The sequence below is a fragment of the Zonotrichia albicollis genome, chromosome Z (genome assembly GCF_047830755.1).
Source record: "Zonotrichia albicollis isolate bZonAlb1 chromosome Z, bZonAlb1.hap1, whole genome shotgun sequence".
Taxonomy (NCBI): Eukaryota; Metazoa; Chordata; class Aves; order Passeriformes; family Passerellidae; genus Zonotrichia; species Zonotrichia albicollis.
This window is the reverse complement of record NC_133860.1, coordinates 43,636,428-43,663,716: the sequence shown is the minus strand read 5'-3', so window position 1 is coordinate 43,663,716 and position 27,289 is coordinate 43,636,428. Positions and strand designations below refer to the sequence as shown.

Below are 27,289 nucleotides of genomic sequence, written 5' to 3'. Positions count from 1 at the left end.
GATTTTCAATTCGTCTTGACCATGAATGTCCTTGATCTATGGAAAATCACCTGGTGTGACAAATAAATTAATTTCAGAATTCAGAATTTGTAACATTACAAGAAAATAAACTTATTCTGTAGCTATAGGGTTTTGTTCTGTTTACTTTGATGTCAAGTTTCATTAGTGGTTTTTGGTATATAAACAAGGTCAGCTTGAGGTCAAGCGTAGCTAAGAACCTTGATCTGAGCAAGTAGAGCTAAAGTATTGGACCGTGTGATTGTACTGTTATTACTTTTTTGTTGGTGTATTTATTTATTTATTTATTTTGATGTGATATTTAATTTGCATCTGTACAGGACTGTATTTCTTATACTTTTCTTAGCAGAAAGTTTGAGCTATATGTAATTTCCATTTATTTCAGAAGTGCTAAATTTAGGGAACTGTACAGAAGAGACTTTCTCTTAGTGAATTATCAGACATCCCATTTGTGATACCTGTAAAAGATACAGAAGGATAACTACATTTGAATAATTTAAATGTTCGTGCTCTATACTTCCAAAGCTGTTCAGAGACATTCTCTTTAAACTTGGCTTCAAATTTTATCTGAAGTCATGAGGTTCCTTTCTTGCCCACTTGAAATCACCAGCATAAGTCATTTTGTTGTATCTCTTGACTTCTAACAGATTATGGTTTTGGCCGTACTGTGTATACATATCTGTTGGTCAAATTGGTTCCCAGTACCTGTTTTCTGATAAAATATACTGATGCTACACTAGAATAAATTACTTTTATATGTATACATATTCTAATTTTTATAGCATATTAGTAACTACTGAAATCACTGCATTTTGAAGACACCTTGTTTGCGGTTTTTTGTGATAAACTTACTGAGACATTAAGCAGTTCACATACAATGCCTGTGCATACAAAGTTGTGAGTGGATTATTTTGGTTCTGAGTGGGGAAAGTATCTACATATCCACATTTTTCCTGTATATGTAACACATGATGCAGGGGTTTTGTGCATTTTTAAAATTTAGATTAACTTGGAGACTTGTTCCTCTCTGTCCCAAAGTTATTTTAATGAAACTATATGCTTAGCTGAGCATTCTAAGTTATTTTAACGTCATTCTTGTCAATTTATGTTTAATTGCCCACAAGAACAGACATACAGAACTTAAGTTCCAGATGCTTATTGGCTTTTAAGATTCAGGATAGTGTTGGAAATTTGTAAAGGAAAACTTGGGAATAAAATTCTGAGCACCTGTGATGTGGATATTCTTTTCTGAAGTAACAGTGCAGGCATGCTGCCCTTGCTAGGGGAAGTGGAATTGCAAGCAGCGCTTTGGCTAGCATACTTAAATATTGACTAGTACTTAGGAAAGGTTTTGCCTCTGCACCATCAGAACACCTTGTGTCTTAGCTGAAAGCAGTAAAAATTGGGAAATTCTTCTGGAGCCAAGAGGATTATAACCTAATTTAACTCAATACTAAAGCTAAAATAATATTGATTTCTGTCCTTTTTGATAAAGTAATTGATTAATAATTAATGAGTAATTAGTAATTAAGTAGTGATTGGTTATTTAAAGCAGATGCCCTTCAAACTTGCCCTTCAGAGTTTTCTCAGGAAATTTAGAGCTTGTTTTGTTACATTTTGTGGTGAGATACCTTGTCACACAGCTTCTGAATGACAGATCATAACTTCAGATAATTGTTATAATGTTGAATAAAAATCACTGTCATGAGTTGTTGCAGCTTTAATTTGTCAATGATGTAGAATTCGGTCTGATGTAAGAATGACTTGGGTTTTTTTAGTTATTTATCAATAGCATAATTTTTGTTGTTGTTTTTAGAACTTTCCTGACGTAGATGATGAAGGATACAGCATTAAACCAGAAGCAACACAAGATATCCTTTTTACTATTATTGCTCCAAGTTATTTGATGCTATTACAATTCTTTGGAAAGAGGAAGTACTGACTAAAAAGTTTAGGAAGATGAATGACATTTATGCCTATGTTGCAACCTTGTATTCTTACACTCATAGTTTTTGTAAAATGAACCCAGTTTTTTCTTGGATGTTTGGATGCAAATGTTAAAGATTAGATTAGATCTGATCTGATCTGATCTGATCTCTTGGGAACTTTAAAAGGACAGTAAAAATGAAAAGCAAAAAAATTGCCAGATCCGTTGCAGATCCAAAATTCCACGCAGATCTCTCTCCATGAAAAGCTCTCAGAGAGTTCATAAAGTTTGCAAATTTTTTAAAGCAAATTGAATGGTTATCTGTTCTATACCTGCACCCTTGCGGTTTTTTTTTGTAGCACTAGAGCAGTATAGAAATAGAATTTCTGTTACTTAATGAAGTCGTTACACTACCTGCTGTTTCCAATTGGTGCTTTTAGCTTTTACAGTGTTTTTAATAACTTCATATTGAAAGCTTTATTGCTTTCATATACAGAGCAGATTTTGTTCTGAGTCACCTTTATTGAGGCTGAAGATTTTTCTTTGCCATTCCCCTGTTGCTTTGGAGAAAAATTCTTGTCCACTTTTTTTCCTACCACCACAGAGGAAAGTTCTATTTAAGAGCTGGGAATAGTTACCATAGATCTAAGCAAGCTTAGTATGTTGACAAGATAGCTAATTTTTGGAAATGTATTCACTGAATTTTTCTGGGTACTTCAGATAAAAGGTGAATTTGGGCTGTACCATTACCTTAAATTGCAAAAATGTTTAAGTAGTTAACAGCTCATTACAGTGGCCAGGTCATCATCATAATTTCTTTGTTTTCATCAGCTTTGCAGAATATTCCTCTAATATCCACATGGAAGAGTCCTGTAAGAATAAAAGCCGTTGATGTAATCTTCTGTTTAAAAAATTGATATAAAAATGACAGACTTTTATCCAGCTCTAAGAGGATTGTTTCATGTTTTACATGTATTTCTGAAAGTGAGAGATAAGTTAACAGCATTCATGCTTATCATGATAAGTGAACAACATTCATGCTTATTCATTTGGACATCTTATTTTTTATTATATCTGCTTGTGAAACAAAGAAAAGGCATACATTCTATGAAAAATATCCATGGTTTGCAGTCCCTCATAAGGTAGTACTTCAGCTGCTGAAAATCTTGACCAGCTTCAGGAATTTATCAGCTCACTTTCTCTTTTCCTCCCTTAGCCTCTAGAATTTTTTTTTGTTACTGGGATCTCATGAGATAATTTGTTGGAGGACATTGTTTTATTATAAGGACAGTCAATCATAATAAGTGTGACTTAAATCTGTATAGGCCAAACATTTTACAAGAACTGTCTTATTCATAGGAAGTTAATCTTGAAGGTCGGTGATAATGTTCAAGACAAGAAATATGTTGATGAAATTAGAATTACTTTTCTTTGAAACCTTTTCTATAAATGCTTCATTTTGAAGCAAGAGAGGTGTAAAATAAAAATACTTGGCTTTTTCCTCACCACAACTTTCAGATCCTTTCAGCTGAAAGGGATTTGGAATGTTAGGTTTAAAACTTTGTTATGGAATAGTTTGAAGGAATTTAATGCAAAAGTCTGTCGTATTTTCAGGTGAAAATAACAAAAGTGACTTAGAGAATACGTACTCTTCTTCCGGGTGGTACAAAACTTTGTGTTTCTGTAGATAGAAATTTTCAAATTTTTCTTGTCAAAAAAAAATGCAGGTTTTAAGAATTAGCTTGGGCCTTTCAGAGCTTTTCTTCAGTGCAGCTACTGTGCAAATAAAGTGCTGTTCATTTTCCTTACTTTGAGGTCTGAGATGTCATTGTGATTACTTTCTATCCAAAGATGACAGTACTTTAAGCAGCTGACATTGTTCAGTTTACTGTGCAGTCTTCTGTTTAACTGGCATCCTTACTAAAAACATTTTTAGTGCTACTCTGTAAGAGGAACAAATAACAGTGGCTCCTGCTCTTTCCTTCACTGTTTATGCTAGGTACAGCTACCATGGGCATTTCACTGCTTATTAAAAAACGTAGGCTTTTCTTCATTTGATTTAAAAGACTTCTAGATTTTTCATACATCCCTTAGAAACCCTGTTGGAGTCTTGCAAACTACAATTTTACATGTAGAAGTGTTGCTGCTTTAGAATCTTAAATTTAACCTTATGCCTTCAAATATGCAGTTATTCATTTATATGACAGATACTGCCATTCTTCAGTTATATGACACCATGTTTTTTTGAACAGAATCATCATTCTGAAGTTAAATGGAATAAACCCCTAAATTTTAACTCTGAATTGTGCATTTTGGACTGTGGATATATGTAAATGCGCTAAGAGATCACTTAATATCAGCATTTCATGGATCAGAATTATAAAGTAGATTAAGCAGATGACTTTGAGGTATTTCTACCTTAACTGAGGCAAACATACCAAAGAGAACCATTTCTATTCATCCAGTGAGTCTGACTCTGAAGATGATGAACCTAGGAGATTCCATGTAGAAATAAAACCTGTCCAGCCAAATAACAGCTCTCAGTACACTATGCCTTCTTTGGATGAATTAAAAGTATCCATAGGAAACATCACTCTTTCTCCAGCAATATCTGTAAGTATTTTGTTCCTTGTATTTTTACATATAGAAAAGTGACAAAGAAACAGTAGTGTAAACATATATTATAATGTTCAGAATTTTTCTAGGTTCAGTAATTCTTTTTTCTTGTGCACTAGGTCATTTTTGGTACATTTCTTATTCCAATATATATAGATTGCACTTTTATATTGCAATATAACATTAAGTACTTTTCTCATATTTAAAGTCTCCTTTGAGACTTTAGAGTGCTCAGTTCTTGTGTTTGTGCTTGTGCCACCATGAGACATTCAATTACATCTTACTGTTAGCTGAGCATGGCTTTTAACGTAATTTGAAAATTAGTTTTCAATAACATACAAGTCTTTTAAAACAGGTCATATAATGAGGATACATGTAACATTTGCAGTGCAGCTTTACTGATTTATCCTGCCAGTTCATGGAATAATCCTTTATACCACCAAATGATAAATAATATTAGGGTATGCTAGTACAGTATTCAGATCAGAGTGAGACTGGTTCTGATTTTAAGGAAAATAGTGTGCATAACATATTAAAATAATAATTTTTCTCTTTTTTCCCTCACCACATTTTGAAAGCAGAGGCACAGTTCTGTAAGTAGAGAATGGCTTTTTATTTGCATTTGTAGTTAAAACTAAGTAAGTGTAGTGTGTGAGGGGACTTGTTGGGAAAACATGAGGAGTGTTTGGTTTCATCTGTACCATGTGATAGATACATGGGCTGTTTAATTCTCTGCCCCAAACACTAAAGAGATTTTAAAATGCTGCTCATTTTGTCAGCTCTACAATATTTATTCCTGCATTTTCAAACTGGTATGCTGCCTGGTTGCTCTGTCCAGGCTCTTGTTCCATGGTCTTCCGCAAGCTTGTGATATTTTTACCTGGCACTGAAAATAAAATATCACATAAGAAGTTGAGTGGAAATAAGAACTCTTCAGCTGTTCAGTGGTTTATTTCACAGTAGAATAACTTATTCCTATTTTTTTTTCCTGTTTCAGGCACAAATGAATCAAAATTCATCCAGTAAGTGTGAATCTTTTAGTCTGTTAGTTTTTTTAACATAGAATGAAAACAAAAACTTTTTTTTAATTGTTGGAGACATAAACTTCTTAAATATCTATATTTTAAATGGAACAAAATGCTTCTCTTGTTAGTTTTATATAACTATTCCTTATCTATGTACTTTGCTGTTCCCTGTTGTGAGGACCTGTCTGACAGTAATGAGGAACACATCCAGATGCCAAAGGGGTTGCCCCATAAGAAAAACTCCTGTGCCAGTTCCTGAAACCCTTCCACCTGTTCAAGTTTAGGATGATCCACAAACCAGCAAAGCACACCATGTTTATGATATAAAATACTGACATAGAGGATAGAGCATTAGCTTCTATTACTCAGGGTTGGGGGGTTTTGGGTTTTTTTTGTCAGTGGGGAACTAGACCAGATTTGCTGAAGAACATTGTTCTAAACTGTATAATTCAAGGAGAAAGTTTCAAGCAAACAACATTGCCTTATGAAGTGCAGTGATCTATGTAGTCTTCTCATAGTTAAGGAAACTTAAGTTATCAGAAATCATACATTTTCTTTTTTCCATTTTGATAGTAATTTGTTTGAACTGCCAACATGAATGTTAAATATCTTTTTATAATGAAAATGAAATTTTTATGTTTCACGCTTTTAGTGATAGTATGGTATCCTTTTCTTAGGTGAAGAGTTAACAAAATCAAAATTTTCTGCTCCAACTACTGAGTAAGTTAAAATTTTAAATTCTATCAAGTGCTGTTTTGCAGGAATTTGTTCTTATTTTTCTAAACTCAGAAACTGGAAATGACAGCTGAGTCCTATCTTAAGTTGTACATCTATTGCATTATAAGCCTATGTGTATCAATGGATATTTCTGTTCATTTGTTTACCCCTTCTAATACATTTGATTTATTGTGATTAATCTCAATTGGTATTTATAATTATATAGCTACACAATGTTTTTAAATAAGACAGACTTAGTCTTCCATGCTACAGTGTTTAAGATTGCAAAACACAAATTTACACTGATCTGCATACATTGCTTATGTGTATATATGCTGAAATGAATGAATTTGAAGATGTAGGTCTCAAAAATTACAGTTATTTAACTGACATTATGGAGTACGTCCACACAAATTTTCACCAAAGTTTTGGCTGAGACAGTCTCCTTATGTGTAAATCAGTTCTTTGACCTGCAAATTTTGATTACTTCTTTTCTTTTTAGATGCAAAGGCTAATATAGACTAATTTGTCAGAAGTTTTTATCATATTATTGAGGGACTTTTTACAAGAACTATGTAGTGATAGGACTAGGAGGAGTAGCTTTAAACTGAGAGTAGTATTATAGTAAATATATGGAGGAAGTTCTTTACTGTGAAATCTGGTGATATGTGGAAACAGGTTGCCCAGGGAAGTTCTGGATGCCCTGTCTCTGGAAATGTTCAAGGCCAGTATGGAAGAGACTTTAAACAACCTGGTCTAGTGGATGTCAGCGTGGTTGGAACAGAATTTTTAAAGATCCCTTTGAAACCAAAATGTTCTGTAATTATTGTAATTATTATAATTATTATATTATCAAACTACTAGTGGAGTTTGTGATTTTTATGAATGCATAAATCTTTAATTTCTATTCCAATTTTAACTTTTAATATAGAAAGGGGAACAGTGACTTCCTGGCATGGGATCCACTCTTCAGCACTTCTCTTGAATCTTCCTCTTCAGCTTCTTTGGCATCCTCATCTTCCTCAGGTAAAGTATTCATGGTAGAGATGGTGTTCACTATATTTCTGGATGTTGTGGTTTTTCAGTTACTGCAAAGGGGTGTGCTTTGATGCATAAATGATAGAATTTTATAAAGCAGTATACTGTCTTACAAGTATTACATGACTGAGAAGACAGCATTTAAGGCTTTCAAACTAGAGAGCAAGAAGGAAGAGGGAGTACTAGACACGTCAAGAAAATTCTGTTTTGTTCCTGCCTTTTTTATTGCCTTCTCATACTTACTGAATAATTGCTCACCATCTAGAATGTAATCAATTTTTTTTCAGCTGGTAAGGCTGGGAGATTAAAAGGTGGTTGTTGCAGCAACTGTGAGACAAGCTGAGCTTGCACAATGAATTGGGATGGATTTCTTCTTTCCAGGAAAGTTGGCTGTGCTATGTAGTACAAAGGTATTGCAGAGCTTTGCTGTGAGGAACTTGTTTCCTGTAGGAAGGCATGATTCTGTTAGGAGTGGTGAAAGCATAATCCAAGGGGAGATGGATAAAAATGACAGGACTGAGACATGAATTAAGCTGAGATCCTGAAATCAGGGATATTGCAGGGATGGTGTGTGGCATATGGGAGGTGGAGGGAGAGAGCTCATGTTGCTTGGGAATTTTGGGTTGCAGGATATTCGTGTTGGTATGACAAGTTGGGAAGCTTTCCTGAAACCTGGTCTTTGCGAAAAATAGTTCCATACATCTTATCAGTCTGCCTACTATGTATCTTTACTCAAACATGTTAATTTTTTCTTAATGTAGACGCTCTCCTCCTCCCACACACCTGAGAAAGGAAGTGCGTTTGCTAATTTTTTTTAACTAAGTACTTGTATTCCAAAAATAGTCCTCACTTCCTTGTTCATTATGGCTTTCTAGTAGTTTCCTTCTGTGCATAATCATGCTGATTGAAGAACAATAAGGAAGATTACATGTATCAGTAGGAGAATTCTGAAAAGCTGGTGTTATTTTTCGGCTTAAGTAATGTTCTTTTAGCAGCAATCAACATTGCTTTGTAACACTTCAGATTTTAAGAACTTAGTCTTTAACAACAAATTGATGTTCCTTAAAGGTTACAGTTTTAATAAATCTGGCTTACAGAATTCGTTATAACACTCTCATCCTGACTTACATAATCAGTCAGTAGTATTGGTAAGTGAATCCACCGTGTGTGGTGGATTCACATGTAAGAATAAATTCTAGAGAGAGATACATTACTGGAATTCTCTGAAAAAAATTGGTGCTTTCCTAAAATACTCTGTTTTGATAACTTTGGTCTTGTGTTGGAGTCTGCAGAGAAAGGCAGAGGATACTGAACTTGTTGTACTGGTGGTTGTAGCTGTATTCAGGTGTTTATTGCCATGCCTGGATGAGAAGTGAAAACAGGTTAGCAAGTCATCATACAGTTCCTCCTGACAGCAGAATTGTGGAGAAAGTAGTCTCTGGCTGATGTGTAATGACAGAGATCCATAATATCCTCTGTACCTCTATCTGACAGGGAGTCATCTACCCTAGTCATCTACCCTAGATACATCTGTGCCTTGGCAAACTTTATCTGATAAATAATTCTTTCAAGCACTGTTGTTCTAGAAGTTAACTAAGATATTTACATTTGTGAAATAATCTGTAGAATTAAATAGAAAGTAAGTGTGCCAAAGTATAACAAATTTCTAATACATTTGGGGTAAAAAAAAAAAATTGGATCAATGTAAGTCATGCTGTTTAAATTGAGTTCTAATGCTTGCTAACTTGCAAGTAAGTTTTTAAAGTTTTTAAAAAATATTTATCAGATGGCATTTTCCTCAAAATCAATGTTTTATCTTCACCTTGAAGGTTAGTAGTAAGCTGGTGCTTTAAGTTTTTAAAAATCTCAAACTTAAATTACATACATTAGTTGTGTGGAATACAGTATATGTCTCTTATGGTTTAAACATTTGTTTAACTATTGTTTTATAACCATGTTAATCATTGAACTCTTAAACTACCTTGGTATTTGAGCAGACAGTGGTTTATGCAACACAGAAGTAATCTTTGGTCATCCATGAATAATCCCACTTTATTATAAGTTTAAGCTAACTTTGTTATCTTGAACAAACACAACAGACATTTTTTAGCTAGTTCTTGATATTTAAAAAATTCTTCTATTAGTTATCCTCCTTATTTTCATCCATATGTATTTTTTAAATTGTTGTTAACATATCCACATTGTTTTTAAATAGGATTTTTAGTAGTATTTTAAAGCTTTTGAATGATAGTTAAAATATCTGCTTGAAAGGGAAAGGTGTGTTAAAATTCCTAATGTTAGGTGGACTTGAAGAATGTATTTTTTTATGGCGAAAGGACCACTGTAGTAAGGAAAACTGTACTTTTGATCTGAACTTTCAAATATGTTTCTTTTTTTATTTTGGTTATCACTTCTGTTGCTCCTAGCTCTGCCAATCTGCAAGATGATGAGAATTGACTAACCTTGCATTTTCTGCTTCTATTGTCATCTAGAGCAACAGGCAACAGCAAATGCAGGGAATACTTATGGGAAACTCCTTTTTTCAGCAGTCATAAGATTAGAGGATGAGAGAGGGGGAAAAAAACTGAGGTGGATGATGCCTCATCCATATTGTTACTCACAGATTGATAGATTAACTATCAGACTGATTCTTGTGGCTCCATTGTCTTCATTCATTCACCTGAAAGCCAAATCCGTTGGACCTTCTATGACAAATACTAGGACTAAGAGGATCAAAGTCTTTGGAATGAGCAGGATAGGTTTGATTAAATAAGGAAGGAAATTAAAAGCAGAAAGCTGTGGAGAGGAACCAAAAGTGGAGTAGGATGCAAGAAAGAAAAGACAAAGATGAGAAAAATTAAATCACAACAGGTAGGAAGTCAAAAGAATAAGGAAAGTTGTGAGAAATAGAGCCTTAAGTGGAGACATTCACAGTAATTTCTTTTCATGTACTAAAAAATGGAAAGGGACATTGTTGGCAGTATGAATTAAGTACATATGATATGTGACTGGCTTTTTTCCTTCTTCTATTTGTGAGTTGTTACTTTAGTAGAGCAGTTATTTTTCATGCTGGCTGGTAGTCCTTGTGTAGTGGATATTGAATACTTTTTTGAATATTGAAAATTTTATCTTTTCATTGTTGGTCCTAGTTTCAATTCTTCCCTTTTCCTTCAGCTACCCTAACAGAGCACAATAGAAGCTCCTCATCATCTACCACTGATTTGCCTGGGTGTAGAATATCTCAGTCTTTGCTTGGACACCAGACAGATTCTGGGTCTACAAGCCCATCCTCACCAGGCTTTACCATTAGCCCTTTGTGCAAATCTGGTGTTACAGCAGCGCCATCAGGGAGTACCAGTACTTTATCCTGTTTTTCACGGTCTCAGAGTCAGTGGATTTCCTTTGCTGATGAACTTCTTACAATTAGACACACAAGCACAGACAAGAAGGAGCCCCAAAGATTGCATTTTAAAACTGAAAATGCCTGCCTTGCCTCTTCTGCTTTGCTTGGGAATTCTTCCAACAGCTGTGCTTCTGAGGATCAAAGCGACCTTTTCAATAACTTTATATGCCATGAACAATTATTCATTGAAGAAACTGGCACTGCTACTGAAATATCTTCTGCATCATCTTCAGCACTACTGGACTATAGTTTAGTGTCTTCTTGTGCTCATACAAATAAGGGTATGCAAAGCATGCATTCTGTACTGCTCTTTGCTAATAACTGACTCCAAAAAGCAAGCTTTGGACTCATTTTTTCTTTTTTTATTACTGCTCTATCTACTGATGCTAAAATTAACTCATCTTCTTACTTAGAATATACTAAACTGCTTGTTAATACCAGTTGGGACAGTGAAGTAAATATTCAGCTTGAAATCAGAAGAAAATGCAAATTATTCATTTAAAAGCATTGCTTTTTCTTAACTATGCAGTGTTGCTTTTCTAGAAATGGGAATGTATTTTTGTGGGATGTCAGACAGTAATGAGATCTCAAAGATTAAGCAACTGCGTTTGCAAAAACAATTTTTTTTACATACAAGCTTCCAAGAGTGGTTGGTATAAAATCACTTGAGAGAATTGAGAAAGCCCATGATGCTTTTTTTTTAGATGCAATTTTCAGGGTATCACATGGCACTATTTTAAAAGCACTTATGATTTTTGGTAAACATGGCATTTGTACAATAGGAACCTCTAGTACAAACATCACTTCTAGATATTCTACTCCAGTACATAACTATTTATGTTCAGCGTGATATTTCTAATATTTTCTTAACTTTGCTTTATTTCAGCAAGGCCCACCACTCCTCTTTCTGTGGGCACCATTGTACCCCCACCAAGGCCTGCTTCACGACCAAAGCTGTCTACTGGGAAACTTAGTGGGATTAATGAAATAGTACGTATTGATTATTATTTTTTTATTTGCCATTTTGACTTGATTTCAGATACACCATTCATTTACTCTGTTACTGTGGAATTACTTTATAGCCAATGTTCAAGGAATCACAGGTTTTCAACATTGCCTAATAGGCATGGTAATAGTTTATGATAACTATCTCATTACAACAGGTAATTATTAACACAAGTACTAAGGTCCAAACCATAATTTTTGCATCAGCTGAATGTTTTTAATTGAACAAATCGGTAATTTGATAATGAAAAACAAAATACTATTGAAGTTATTAACAAACCTCCCTTGATTTAGGGATATCACCAAAGCTCTGGGAAATGAGTGGGGTTTTTTCAATTGTATGTTGACAGAAGTAGCCCTGTTGTGACTTCTCCTTGCACTTGGTGCTGGTTTGTGGAGAAGGGAGGTGGTAGATCACAGCAGTTGCCCATAAGGATAGTGAGAGGTTGCACACTGTCTGCATGTACCTGCAATGTGGGTTCCCCTGCCTATAAGGAATGTGCTAAAGAATGCAAATAACCAAACAGCCTATCAGACTAGGCCATGCCTTATTTCCTCTGTAAATATTAGTATTCTGCAGGTTTCACTTGACTTCCTGACTAGGAAAAATGTTCCTGTGGTAAAATCCTCTTACTGTCTTTCAAGGTCAGAAGATATTTTCACCATATTCTTGGTACAAACAAAATTCTCATCTTATGCTTTGACAAAACTGAGAGAATATTTTAAAACTGTTTTGCTTTTCTGTAGGATCAGAACAGAGTTCATTTTGAAATTCTTTTCTCTTTCCAATGCAGAATTGTAGTAATTGCTCTTAGCCCAAGGAATCTGTTCTTCATGTCATTTATCTGTTCTACTATAAAGTATGATCCTGAACAAAGCTACATTCATTTTATACTCTTGCTTTTGAAATTTACTATTATCTGGATACAAGTAGAAGGTTGTCAGTTGTCTTCATTGTATGTTAACTCCCTTTGCAATTCTCATAGTCTCTATCAAAGCAATAAAATGGGGGGAGAAAGTTACTGTGACATCCTGCCCTTAGGGGAAAGGAAACACCCAAGATTCACAAATGCTAGGGGTCAAAAGGAATGACTAAACTCAAAGGGTCCATAAAACTCACAAAGCTTTATTATTAAATTATGCACTTGACATAGAAATTGGTATGCTAGTCCCTGACCTAGTATATATGTGCATGACAGTGGGTTCTGGATAAAGAGGTAGAATAAAAGAGGAAGAGAAAGGAACATAGGAAATAAACAGGAAGAGAAAGAGAGAGATATCACCAGTCCTGGTTCTAGTGTCAGTTCAGCTGATGGAGTATGCTGGATGGATCACCTAAGCGTGTTGGGAGTACCAGTTTTCCGTACCCTGGAGCTACGTTTCTTGTTTTCTATGCAATTTAGTCATCATGCACAGTTCATTCTTTCAGACCTTTCTGGAATTCAGTCAGAGGGCTTTGGGGGTCCCGGGTAGTCTTGTCCATCCCAGTCCATACTCGTTTCTCTGCCTCATTCCTGCACTTGTACTTATCTGCAGGAGCTAGAGCAAGATTTCACAGAAAAGTGCTGCCTACCACTGCATTGCGCCCTCTCCATCCACATCTTGTTCTTTTTCACTTTGTTTTTACCAACAGTCTTTGGTTATTATCAGCAGACGTCATCAGTTGGTGCCAACAGTCCTTGCTTATTAACAATGATCTGTGGTTATTACCAGCCGGCCTTGTCTATTAGTACCAGCAATCCTTGGTTATTACCAACAGTCCTTGATCAGTATCAACAGCCCTTGGTCATTATCAACAGTTTATCTGTTATTACCAACAATCCTTGGTTGGTTCCATAGTCATGCAGCTATCAGTGTTTCAGACATACACATTAGCCCCTTTTCATCTGTGATTCTACAGTTATCCTGCAAAATGATGCTTCAGGGGTTTCAGTCCCTTTCAGATAGGTTAACCCCAGTGTGATCACTAGTTAAATACCTTAACAGTTAAGTGTATCCTGAAACCATCTAGAGATTTAGAATGGAAGAGACTTTTAAGTTCTCTAGGCCAGCCTGCTCAAAAAAGTGCTGACTTCAAAATTGTATCAGGTTGCTCAGGACCATGCTGAGTTTTGAAAATTTCCAGAGTGGGAGATTTTACAGTCTGCCAATCTGGCAGCCTGTCTCAGGATTTTACCAAAAAGGTTTCAAGAAGGACTTTTTCCCAAAGTCTGGCTGGCATTTCTTTGCTATAGCTCTTGCATCTCTTGGAAGAGCCTGACTCTGACTTCTTTGTGTGCCCCTTTTTACCTAGCAGGAGCCTGCTAATAAATCTTCTTAGGCTTCTGTTCTCAGGGCTGAAAAAACCCTTGTCCTACAGCCTGTTCCTCTCTTGGTCCTGTATACTCCAGTCCCAACTATTTAAATTGCCCTCTGCTGCTCTCACTTCCAATTAATTAGTAGCTCTGCTTCAGCTCTCCAAATCTATGTTTCCACACACAGAGCTCTGTAGTCTTAGTTTCTGATACTGTGTTCTGTTATTATTATTGACAGGCTATTGCATAATCCAGTATAATAGTCTTGACTACTCTATCAAAAAAAGCCTATAATATATGAAATAATGGTATTTACTCCAATGGAAAATGCACGTTCTCTGTTTTACATGAAAAATTAGAGTGGATAAAACATTAAAGAAACTATGTTGAGAAACATTATAAAATTGATTGGAGCATGAAATAAGAACTTTTCTGTTTACAATATTTTGTTCATGTCTTTAAAACCACTTTGTATTATATTCTTGTGATCTTTTCTGTTCAGCCTAGGCCATTCAGCCCTCCACTGATTGCTAACTCAAGTCCACCTCCAGCAGCTCCTTTGGCACGTGCAGAGAGCATTTCTTCTATATCTTCTTCTGCTTCCCTCAGTGCAGCAAACACACCTACAGTTGGTAAGTTTAATTAACCATTTTATCTTACTGGAGAAATAGGACAACTCAGCCACTAGGCTGCACCTGCTGCAAGAAACATTTATTGGAGTTAGTTCTTTCATATGCAAGTCCAGGGCTTCAGGCATTCTTTGCAATGTCTGCTTCTAAATGACACTGAGACACAGGAAAGTAGATTAAATGAGATTAGACCATAGACCCAGTTATGGCATGTTCTTTAGGGAAATATTATTCACAATTAACATTCCATGAATTCTTATTTGGTATGCTTGTATAGCCATTAAGTACAACATGTTATCATATATTTGTTCAGAAGATGTTATTGTATAGGTGCAGAAATACTTAGGGATACTGAAAAATCTGAATGAATACAAATGTTCACAGAACTGAGTTCTTGTATGTTCTAATGCTTGTTTTTCTGCAAGTTAGTTAAGAATATAAGCTAAGCAGTGAAAGCAAAACAAACAATTAAACAAAGATCAAGACGGAAAGGAAAGTCTTCATGTGTTGTCCCTAATTTCAGAAGGTTTTCTCTTGTTTTTAAAGGAAAAGTTCAGTTTGATATTTGATTATCATAGATCTAAAGGAGACATTGGGGCTTTTTTAGTTAGTTGGGGGTTTTTGTTAGTTTGGGAAGGGCAGGGCTTAAGACATTTAAACTTGTTTATTTAGCAGTATTGAACTATTTAACTTCTGAACACAGTTACACCATTAGACACAAGTTAAATCAAGTTGTCAGCTTATCATTTAGTTATCTGCAAATGTTATTGATGCCAAGGATTCCTCACTCAGGCTTAGCAGCTCTGAAAAGCATCTGTGCAGCACCTAGTGGGAGTTCTGCAGTGGAGTCATTTCCACCCTGTGCAGAAGCAAGGCTACTAAGTTCTGCCCAACCTTAGCTCTTACAGTTCAGTATCCACCAATTTCACAAATGCTGAGAAGCACTGCAGAAACACAACTAATATTTTGGTTGCCAGAGTCTGTCCAGGCTCACATCCTCAGGTCTGAGCTCTGGTGTTGAGAAACCAAAAGTTGGTGGCAAGAGCGTCAATATCCCCCAGCTCTGGGGAGATATGTATGAGTGTTGTTGGAAACAGTGGCAGAGTGAAATCATGAAGTGAGGCAGGAGGTAAGGAGGTGTGTGCTGACAGTGAAGCTTGATCTGGTTATTATTCTGGTCTAAGAAAAATAGATAAGGCCAGTTCCATCTGCACTGACTGTATGAATTAAATAGTCCTGGGAAAATGGGAAGGGCAGTACAAAAAGCTGAAATACTTTGGGGCATGAGAATATAGCTTGCAATACATTCTGTATTCTTTTAACTTTTGCACAATCCAGTGTTCCCCTTACCCAATTTGTTCTGAATAATGGAGAATTGACTGATTATCTTCTTCCGAGTGAACTTTAAGGCATGCATAATTTAGTGCTTCTTTTATGCTTTTGCCTAAATTTAATTTGCAAAATATTTTTATGTTAATTTTTAGCATCTATTTTTGCTTGAAATATTTTGTTTTCTTGCAATGTTTTGTTTCATTTAACTGTAATAGACGATGATCTTTTGATTCGAAATCTTCCTGCAATTGAAAAGCTTTGTGAGACACTGCCAGGTATTGTACTCAAAGCACATTTATGTCTTAACTAATCATCCTAATATACTACATCTAATAAAATTGTATTTCTTTTGAAACAAGTCTCTCCAGATATTTCTGGTATCTGGCACATACAAGTTGCTTGACATCTCAAGTACATAACATTTCTGTGTTGCTGAAATGACCAAAACGTGATGTAAACACTTTTATATAATGCTATCTTCTGTCTATCCAGTTCCCTGTTCCATAAACAAGCTGAAATTTGGCCTCAGTTCTTCAGTTTGTCATTACTACTTCCTTTCAAGTAAAGTGAATATATTTTTACTTTGACAATCCTAATTCTCCTAACACGTGTTAAGAGAATGTTTCTATATTTACATATAATATGGATCTTAGAAGGCAGACATAATAAAGACTGTACTTTTTCAATAAATTTTATTTTCATGACAGCTCTTTTGCCAGTATTAAAACTGTCTGGATCTTTGTTCCTAAACTGAACTAAAACCATTTTATCAGCTTTATTTAGCTGTCCTTTTAATGACCAGTGATGGAGTCTTTTGTTCTGCAGTTTTGGTCTGCACTTTGAAAGTGTCAGTGCAACCGTTTGCATGGTTGTTACTAGTTCTTGTGTCAGCGCAGCTCAGGAGCTAGTAGTGGTGATCAGGCTGAGACAGGTAGCAGGGCATTTAAGCCAGGTTTGCCATCAATACCAAAGGTGATAGACCTGGAGCCTTGATCTGGGCTGCAGTCTGAGATGAAGTTAGGATACCTTCATGCATCTCTGTCACTTCCCTTCTGTCTGAGACCTCACAACAGGTGTAGAAAACACTGAAGCTGAATGTTGCTGGAAAGAATTGTACTGTCAGCAGCAAGGCAACAAAACTGTTGACTTTCAAAACTGCTGACTTTCAGCATCAGGACAAGCAGTTATGTTTGTTTCATATGATAAAATGACAGAATCATGAAGGATGGGAAAAGACTGCCAAGATCATCAAGTACAGTCATTGAATGATCACTACCTTGTCAATTAAACAAAAGCACTAAGCACTCCAGTCATTTCTTGAACACCTCCAGGGATCATGACTCCACCACCTCCCTGGTAGCCTATGCTAAGTGAATAAATTCTTGCTGTTATCCAGCCTGGATTTCCCCTGGCACAGCTTGAGGCCATTTTGACTTCTCCAGTTGCTGATTGCCTGGGAGAAGAGACTGTCCCCTACCTTGTTACACCCTTTTTCAGGCAATTGTAGAGAGAGTGATAAGGCTCCCCCTTGTCACTCCTTTTGTCCAGGCATAACATACTGAGCTCATTTAGCTGTTTCTCATATGACTTACTCTCTAGACACTTGCCTTGCTCCATTCCCCTTCTCTGGATGTGCTCCAGCACCAAAATGTCTTCCTTGAATTGAGGCGCCCAAAACTGGACACAGTACTCAAGGTGTGGCCTCACCAGTGCTGAGTACAGGGGGTCAGTCCCTGCCCTGCTCCTGCTGCCACACCATTGCTGGCACAGGCCAGGATGCCATTGGCCTTCTTGGCCACCTGGGCACTGCTGGCTCATGCTCAGCTGCTGCCACCAGCACCCCCAGGGCCTTTTCCTGGGGCAGCTTTGCAGCCACTCTGCCCCAGCCTGTGGCACTGCCTGGGCTTGCTGTGACCCAAGGGCAGGACCAGCACTGGGCCTTGTTGAATGAATAGTAATTTATTTATTTTTCAGTTTATTGGTTTCTAGAGAATGCATAGATTTTTGAGTCAAAAGGTGATGAACAGTGGGAGCAGAGTAAGGAAGAGAGAAGTGATCTCATTTGTGGTTCCCCAGATAGGTCTCAGAGAAATGTATATACATATATATTTGCTTTGGTGTTCCCTGAAAAAAAGTTAAAAGCATTTTATTTATTCTAATAAATTTCACTTTTCAGTCAAGCAAACAGTGTTTGTCTTTTATCAATATGAATATAAAGAATATGTTTGCATTATTCTGCATAATTTTTGAAATATTGCTATAAAAATGTACGTAAGGCCATTAAGTAAAAGATTTTAAAATAATTGATATACCTGTATACAAGGTAGTCCTTTTGCTCTACAATTGTTTGTTGTTCCTTAGTGAATTGGCAGAAAAAGACATTAAAACAGCTCAGCAACTGTCGTGACACATTCATTGAAGGTACACTGATTTTAGTGAAGAATAATTCTGGAGTTCAGTATTTCACCAAACAGAATTTCAAGTAATTGACAGTTCATAATTTTATCATATATTTGCCTCTTGAAATAATGGTTTCTGGATTCCTGAGACTATTGAGAATCACAGCTTTTTATTGGTAGTTTTCAGGGACAGAAAAAACTTCAGAATCTTGATCCATGTATTGTCTGAAAGAATAAAGAAAAACAAGATGCTGAAAAAAAGAATAAATCAGTGGTTTTTAGCCAGAATCATACTAATTAGTTTGTTTAAGAATTTCTGATTTTGAACATTTTAGACTATATCTTTTGGATCTAAGGAGGCCTAAGTGGTGCACAACTGTTTTTATGGCACTGAGAAGCACTCTGAACGTTTTACTACCTTATGTGAGAAATTGTAATGGAGAGAGAGGTATGAGGTAGCAGAATTAGACTAGCTCCTGTCTTTGGTTGTCTTTCTGTCACTACTTCATTCACTTGTCTCTTAATTTAAGGTCTAATATAAGATATTAGGTGCTCTGTGAAGAGAAGGTCCCAACTTTCTTTTTACTTCTGAAAGAGCTCAAAAAGGACAGCCACGTAGAGTAAGTAGGTTTAATTTGCCATGGGCAATATTATACAGAAGCATTTTGTCTCTCCTTTGTGGTATGAAAGAGAAATTTTTCAATTTGCTTATGAAAAGATAAAGACTGTGCCTCCCTTGTGATAGGTAATATTATGTGATACAGACCATTTTTTTCATGGTACAAAAAACATAAGAAGCTATCTACTACACTGCTGCACTAAGAAAAAAAAAGAAACTTCCACTATTGTCTTTCATATTCCATACACATGTAGAAAATTTGTGAAAAATGAAATCCCATGAAAACCTGTTTCATCAACTGTATATGCACATTTCAAAAAGCCTTCAAATGAGGTCTTGGTTGATATAGCTGTATATTGGAATTGTGTTGTGTTGGCACAAGCAACAAGTGAAGACTTCTCCAACAATTTCTGCTTGGGAATTGCAATGTTTGTTGGCTGAAAATGTTAAAAGAATGTTAAACCTTTCAGTTATGTGGGGTAATATTGATGAATTTGCATTTAAGTTCATTTTTACTGTAAGAGAATTCTTTGTATTTCTGTCACCATTTTATCATGCATTTTTCCATATAAAAAAGCATACAGTAAGGGATCTTTTTTTAAAAGCATTCTGGTCAATTTGCTTTGGGTCTGTTGACTTCACCCCCACCAGTAGCCATTTTAATGCTGTGTTCCTCTATCTCATGTATTTCCTTCTGTCTGTTTACATAATGTCATACCAATAGTCATACCTATGTTCTTATGCTGCTGAGCAGCATTTTGGTGGTGCTATTGTACTGTACTATGTTTATCTATTTCTACACACTTTACAAGTGATACCTCCATTGAGACTGTGATGTTGGTGTAAACTCTTGTGAAAATTACAGATGTAGTCAACCATTCTGAAATCTACTAAGCTTTTTGAAAATTAAATTTATACACTGTATGTATTCTAGGTGTTTCACGTGGTCCCAGCCCCGTCAGCCTTGGAAACCAGGACACCTTGCCTGTTGCAGTAGCTCTTACTGAATCTGTTAACGCCTACTTTAAAGGAGCAGATCCCACAAAGTTAGTTAAATAATGAGTTGTGTTGAATGTATTGAGTTACAATGAGAAAAGACAATGGGTCTGTTTTCGTACTGGGGAATGAAATTTCCCTTCGTGGGGAAGGGGAATGAGTATGCATTAGAAGGGGAATTAAAAGGGGTTTTTTTCCCTGGGTATGAATGGGGCTTATTGCTCTGTAATGGCCTGGGTCCTGCCAGGAGTTCATATATACCTGCTTTACACAAATGTGTTCAGTGACAGCACAGAGAATGACAAGGATTTTTATCATTGTCAGGTAGGTATTACATGTAATTTTGTGCAGCTGAAAGCACTTCCTTCCCTGTGACATCCATTGCTATGCTGCTTTGGCCTTGCCTAGGCAGAGCCATATTGTCATGTTTTCAAAGCTTGAAAAATATCCAAGACTACTGTATGCTTAAGCAGTTAAATCTTTTTATTTCTTACTTCATCTTACTTCCAAGCTGAAAGTGGCAGTACTAGTCACATTGGCCTCATTTGAGATTGATTTTCTGTTTTAAATTAAGATCATGAAATTACAGTGTTTGCTTTAAAATTAGGCAGTAAATGAGTTGCAATGAAGCTGATTTTTTATTCTTTTCTAGATGTATTGTGAAGATTACTGGTGATATGACAATATCATTCCCAAGTGGGATTATTAAAGTATTCACCAGCAACCCATCTCCTGCTGTGCTCTGCTTCAGGGTGAAAAACACTAGCAAACTAGAGCAGATTCTTCCAAATGCACAACTTGTATACAGGTTTCTTATTTTTTTAACATAATTGTAAGCTACATAATTTGTGGAATTGTTGTGTATGTAAATCAGAATTCTTTGCAGCCTGGTTGGTTGAATTACATGTAATTTAATTTTCTGAATTAATCTTGTTCAGCTTAGTTCTCTCTCTCCACTGCCACTATTAAAAATATCAATGACTACTGGAATTAAAATTTGTGCTGAGTGTAACAGGAGCCATAAGAAATAATTTGTAAATGTGTCTGTGTTTTCATATGCATTTAATAAATAATTTCTTTACACAGTAGTAATAATAGTAAAACTTAATTATGAACTAGTAGGCTTAAATGGAAAACAAGTAGTAGGAAATTTGTGTAATCTCATTTGCCATCTACTAGTGTATTTTAAAGCTGAATCATTACATTAATCAGATTCTTGACATAACTGTCTCTCAGATGTGTAGCAACATGCTTGGAAGAATTTGTAGAAAAAAAAGGTTGCTGATCAAGTAGGATAATTGTTGAAATTGCACTTGGAGATATTGATTCCTAAAAAAATAGAAAAGCTGGAATTTTTTAGCAGAAAACCACTTAAATTGAGTAGCTTCTATTTCATTTATTGGAGAAATTACTTCAACACTAAGCTAAATGTTTTTTAATGCTGTACTTTTTTAATTACTAAAATAATAAATCAAACCATATGCATGTATTTTTTTCTGTTTAATTTCCTTTTGTTAGTTCATACTTAATGTAATGAATAATTAATACAAAATTAAGTTTAGTCACTGTTTGACATGACAGTTTATAATTGAAATGTAGCAGACATGTATCTGACAAAGTGAATTATACTGAAAAAAGCATATTTTGCCAAAAAAGGTTAAAATGTCTGGTATTCTTGCATGACTGGTGTAATATTTCACCCCTAATTAGTGATCTTTCTTTGTAGTGATCAGTCACAAAGTGACTCCAGTACTAAAGACTTTTGGATGAACATGCAAGCTATAACTGTCTACCTCAAGAAATTATCAGAGCAGAATCCATCTGCATCCTATTACAACGTGGATGTTCTAAAGTATCAGGTAAACACTTTAATCCTTTTGAAGATTTTAATATATATATAGTATATATATACTATATACTATATAAATATATATATTAATATATTTATATACTATATATATACTCAGAAATTAAAAGAATTATTCTTTATCTGGCAGCATGGAGGTGAACTGTCATCCCTCATCTCTACTTAAAATGCACAGACTCTGCCCAGGCTTAGTACATTATGTTTCTTGTCAGTGCCTAAGATACAGGGCTTGTTTCAGCTTACTAATGCTTCAGGTCAATCCTACAGGCAAGCTTCAAACACTGCTTTTTTTGATATTTGTCAGCAAAGTCAAATTCTCCTTTAAGAAATTTGATGGGAACTTCTTGTCATTTGTACTCAGACTGTCTTTGATTTTGCAATTGGATGCTGTCACTCAAAAATTTTAATACGTGGTTTGCAGTTGTAAGAGAGTCGGTTTAGATTAGATATTAAGAAAAAAGTCTTTCCTCAGTAGGTGGTGAGTCACTGGCACAAGTTTCCCAGAGACATTTTGTTTTCCCCATCTATCCTTGACAGTATTCAAAGCCAGACTGGGTACGCCTATGAGCAGCCTTATCTGGTGAAAGTTGCCTATGCCCATGATGAGGGTGGGTTGGAACTGTATGATCTTTAAGGTCTCTCCCAACCCAAACCATTATGTGATTCTGTCTTGAGAATATATGACATTCTGATTTCCCACAATGAGAAATACAACTGTAGTCAGAATGGATTTACTGAGTGTGAGTCAGGCTTGACCAAGCTGACAAACAGCTGTGGTGACATGACTTCCCCTGTGGATGAGGGCAGAGCCGTAGATAGATATTGTCTGCTCAGCCTTCAGGATGCCCTTCCACACCACCTACCACAGAATCCATTTAGAGAAGCTGATGAAGAACAGGCTGGATGAGCAGATGCTGAGGTGAACTGACACCCAGGGGGTATATTGATTTTACAGTTTAATAACTTAATTAATGAATGATGGGACAGAGCGTATGAATCCTTGGCAAGTTTGCTGATGATACCAAATGGGGATGGCCCTCGGGATAAACCAGAGGATTATTTTGCCCTCCCTAGGGGGCTCAACAGGCTGCAGAAATGGGCTGAGAGGAACCTCATGAAGTTCAACAAGAGGCACACTTGGGGAAACCAAGTGGAAATTATCATGGCAGAAAAGGACCGGAGGGTTCTGTGGGTGCCCATATTGAACATGAGCCAAAACAATTCGCTGCTCATGTGCAAAGGCAGCAGATGTTCTCCTGGATGGTCTCCTGAGCTGCATTAGGCTAGGTATTGCTATTAAGTGAAGGGAGGGGATCCTTCCACTCAGCACTGGTAACACCACACCTGGGGTGCTCTGTTCATTTCTGCGTTCATAGCTAATGAGACTAGATAGAGTTCAGCAAAGGGCCACGAAGGCGATGCTTTTGTGTATGGTGGGACTGGAGTGTCTGTCCCATGAAGAAAACCTAAGAGTGTTGGTACTCCTGAGAAAAGGGAAAATTCAGGGAAATCTCATCAATATGTATAAATACCTGAGAGAGGGCGCAGAGAAGACAGAGTTAGGCTGTTTTCACTGGTGCCCAGTGTCAGAATCAGAGACAATGGATACATGCTGAATCACAGGAAATTCCCTCTGAATGGCCAGAACCGCTATTTTTCTTGTGACAGTGGCTGAGCACTGGGTACAAGTTGCCTAGAGGGGTAGTGGAGTCTTCATTCTTAGAAGTGTTCAGAAGTCGTCTGGAGCTTAGGCAGCCTGCTGGAGGTGGCCCTGCATGAGCTGGAGGGCTGGACCAGACAGCCTCCAGGAGGTCTCTGTCAACTTCAGCCATTTGGCTCATCAGTGAGATGATGTTCTGGCTGTTAATAAAATATATTCAAGACATACTCACCTCAAACAGAAAACAGAGATTTTCTAGGCCTGCTTTGAAATGTTTGAACATCTGAGACAACTGTCTGCGCAACAAAAAAACCCTAAAAATTACCCTGAAAACTACTCTGAAAAACGCTGAAAATAGTCCAGCTGTTCATACCTGTAGTTTCCACATCTGCCTAGTGTGGTTTAAAATCCTGGCATACTGAACCTGCAAAAAGCCTGTTAGGCACACAAATTTCTTGAGAAAGGTGAGAGGAAAAAACATTTGTTTTGCTGAAATGAGTACTATGTGTTCTTGTAAAAATGAGGCATTGGCATGTGGAAACCCAGACAAATAAAAATGGTTTTGGGCAGACAAAAAAAGGCCAGAGGCATCAGGACATAGGAGGTTGCTCCAACTGATTGAGAAGGTGGTTGAGATGCATCAGCACAATAGAATGAGCTCAGCTACAGAAGCAGCATTCAGCACTCCTGCAGCAGGAAAATAATGCTTTGAAGAGGTTAGAACTATTCTGCTGGCGGCCTGTCCCACAATGACAGGTATTGTTCTCTGGTGCTCCCTGGTTGGGCAGCTGAATTGGCACAGCACACAACTGCTAAGGATGAAGTAATTTTGCTGTAAGCATGCATCTTGCCTAAGGCAGAACACAAGAAAAACAAATCTTACAAAAAGTTATTAAAAAGCAGGAAGGAGCCTCATAGGCCAGAAGGAGTTCAAACCTTTTCTTCAAGTATTTTAATTTAAAATTAAAATAACAGGAATTCCTTTAGGCAGCAGTCTTCCAAATTCAGTGATTAAAAGGTCAATTGTTATCTTGATATTTTGTCAGCACTGAGGCTTATCTTAATTACCATCATCCCCTAATTCTGCCCAAAAGGTGGATATCTTAATTGTTTTCAATGGTTTATTCTTTTACAGGTATCTTCAAATGGCATACAGTCCACTCCATTGAATCTTGCAACTTACTGGAAATGTGATGCTAGCACTACTGATGTGAGAGTGGATTATAAATACAATCCAGAGTCTATGAATGTGCCTAGTATGCTGTCTAATGTCCAGGTTGTGGTACCAGTAGATGGAGGAGTAATAAACATGCAGTCACTTCCACCTGCAAAATGGTAATATTAATTCTTTTCAGTATGTTTTCAGATGCATGTCGGTGCATTCTTTAGTGTCATAGCCTAAAAAATTTCACAGGAAGAAATAGCAAAATGTGTAGTATCAAATGTCTAGATATTTTGTAGTCTAAATCAGAGATCACGTGCCTCCAGTTCACATAAACTGAGTGAGTACCCATCCCAACTGTCTAGTAATACAAGCCTTTATGAGTTTTCCAATGTTTCCTTTCTTTTGTCTGATAGAATAGACAATTTTAATACAGCAATTTGAAGAGGTTAAAAAATATTTTCTCTGTGTGTGTAACAATGTATTCTTATAAGGGGATTATATAGAAAAAGTAGCAGAAAGGCAGGTTTTTTTCCTGATAGTTCTAACATAAAAATTAACTTCTAATGGAAATAGTTTTAAAACAAATCTGAGTAACTGAGGAGCTCTCCATGAGCCGGGTAGCACCATCTTGCAATTTAAGTGTCATGCAGATTATTAGACTACCTGCCACCACCTTCTGAGCCTGCATTTACAGTAGCACTTCAAAGTGTAACATAAGCAGTAGGAAATTATGTTACAAGTTTGTGGAAACAAGCGGATGGTAGTGAGACTAGACAGAGTAGTACAGCCCTGGAGCAAATGTGAGCAGAATTCAATCACTGTGCCTGTACAGCATGTACATACTCGTCCAGCTGTAACATAAATCCTGGACTGTTTATTCCCAAAATGGTCTTTTTAATGTGAAGAGGGCAAAGAACACCAAGTTGAAGCAAGTTAGGCTCTGTTAACCTTATTTCTTATAGATCAGTTTACCTTACAGAGCAAGGCTTAAAAGAAAAATAAACATGATGCATTTATTTGGGTGGATTCTGATGTTTCTGGAGGCAATACACTTACAGGTGTTTATTGGACAATGTAGTAATAGAGTATAGTTTAAAATGGAAAAAATTCTATCCAGGATTGAATCCTTCTTGACTTGGTGTTTTAAGGAAACAGTTCTTTTAACCAAATTGTAAGCTTGTTTTGAACAAGAACATGTTTAGTATCCTATCTGAACAACACTACTACACTGTGGTGAAGCTGGTCTCCCTGCCTAAGCTTCTTCCACAAACCCACTGTAAAAAATCTGGAGTGAAAGCAGGAACACCAGGAACACGCAGTTTTAGCTGGGAAGGCTTAGGGACAGTTGCATTAGTGAATTCATGTAGGCAACTTTCAAGATCCAGAATTTTGAGCCTGGCAAGCTGACCAAAGGTAAAAAATTCAGTTATGTCCCAGGCAGGTATAGTATTTGTTCCATCTAGTGGATTGGGTGTTGGGGTTTTGGTCTTTTTTTAGGAAAAAAGGTCTCTATAGCTTGACTTCCTGTGAGTAAATGCTACCATATGTGCTACTTATGTGAGCATTTCAGTCCTGCTACATCAGTGGCAAGAGGAATTTCAAACCTATCAGCACTTCATGCTGCTCACAGCTTTAAGTTGTTGACTTTCCTTTAATGCAACTGCTAGAAACTCCTTCAGGAGTTAAAATGCCCTGTCAGCTCTTGGTACCCTTTCTGCCCTTTACAGTGTCTGAAGTTAGCTTGAACAGAATGTTACTAATGCCAGTGAGTTTTACTAGAATGGAAATGGAATAAAATTCATGCTCTCGGGACTCTCACTTAGGAGAGAACAGTCGACATTGCTCCCCATTCTATCTTCATCATGAAGCATCAAGGCATAGCTTCCAGAATAACTTACTCTTTAAGACTGGCAGAGGGGTTTGAATTTTGGAGCCATAGGTGAGGACACAGGACAGTGTTAAATGTGTAAAAAATTACTGTGTAAAATGTGTAATGGAGCATGTTCTTCTGAGCTCACTGCTCTGGAGTGATGCAGACACACCCTTCTCTTTTCCTCCTGTAGTTTTCCACAGACTTACCTTAAAATATGCAAATATTTTTATGGGCTTCCATTTAAAAATGTTTGTAATATACCAGTGTAAATCAAAGGCAATAAAGTTCTAAACCCAGTAGTTTGTAACTAGCCTACCATTCTCTTACAGGAATGCAGACCAGATGAAAGCATGTTGGAAAATATCTAGCATTTCAGAGAAGTCTGAGAATGGAGGCAAGTTGAACTCTTTTGTTTTGCTTTCTTGTACAGACAATTTTTATCAGTAAACAGGTGATTATTTTAGCCTCTATGCCCTCCTCATTCTTTTTTACACATTTTCTTATGCTGTAGCCTGTTTACTAGTTCACATTCTTTTCAATTAATTGCCTCCTGAGAGATTCCATTATGACTGAGATGTCAAAATATACATTTAATTATTAGCTATATAAGGGACAATAATGAAGTACCCTGAAAACAGTTAGTAGTTCTAAAATACAGTTTAGATAGAATAGGAAATTTTTGCGTTCATGCAATTTGGAAGTGAGC

The 27,289-nt window shown here is 36.5% G+C and overlaps 1 protein-coding gene across 6 annotated transcripts in view; it reads left to right on the top strand.

Moving 5' to 3' along the window:
* FCHO2 (FCH and mu domain containing endocytic adaptor 2) overlaps window positions 1-27,289 on the top strand; it is a 92,570-nt gene that overhangs the window by 52,354 nt on the left and 12,927 nt on the right. For 2 of the 6 annotated variants that reach the window (XM_074533283.1, XM_074533286.1), the window contains 15 exons: window positions 1,835-1,892; window positions 4,383-4,558; window positions 5,140-5,154; window positions 5,559-5,583; window positions 6,264-6,306; window positions 7,235-7,329; window positions 10,516-11,025; window positions 11,631-11,734; window positions 14,546-14,675; window positions 16,220-16,279; window positions 19,957-20,068; window positions 20,671-20,826; window positions 21,745-21,877; window positions 24,681-24,880; window positions 26,913-26,977. In XM_074533283.1, coding sequence (XP_074389384.1) covers window positions 1,835-1,892; window positions 4,383-4,558; window positions 5,140-5,154; window positions 5,559-5,583; window positions 6,264-6,306; window positions 7,235-7,329; window positions 10,516-11,025; window positions 11,631-11,734; window positions 14,546-14,675; window positions 16,220-16,279; window positions 19,957-20,068; window positions 20,671-20,826; window positions 21,745-21,877; window positions 24,681-24,880; window positions 26,913-26,977 — 1,882 coding nt within the window. The remainder of the gene's footprint in view (window positions 1-1,834; window positions 1,893-4,382; window positions 4,559-5,139; window positions 5,155-5,558; window positions 5,584-6,263; window positions 6,307-7,234; window positions 7,330-10,515; window positions 11,026-11,630; window positions 11,735-14,545; window positions 14,676-16,219; window positions 16,280-19,956; window positions 20,069-20,670; window positions 20,827-21,744; window positions 21,878-24,680; window positions 24,881-26,912; window positions 26,978-27,289) is intronic. The other 4 variants (XM_074533281.1, XM_074533284.1, XM_074533282.1 and 1 more) reach the window with 4 other exon arrangements.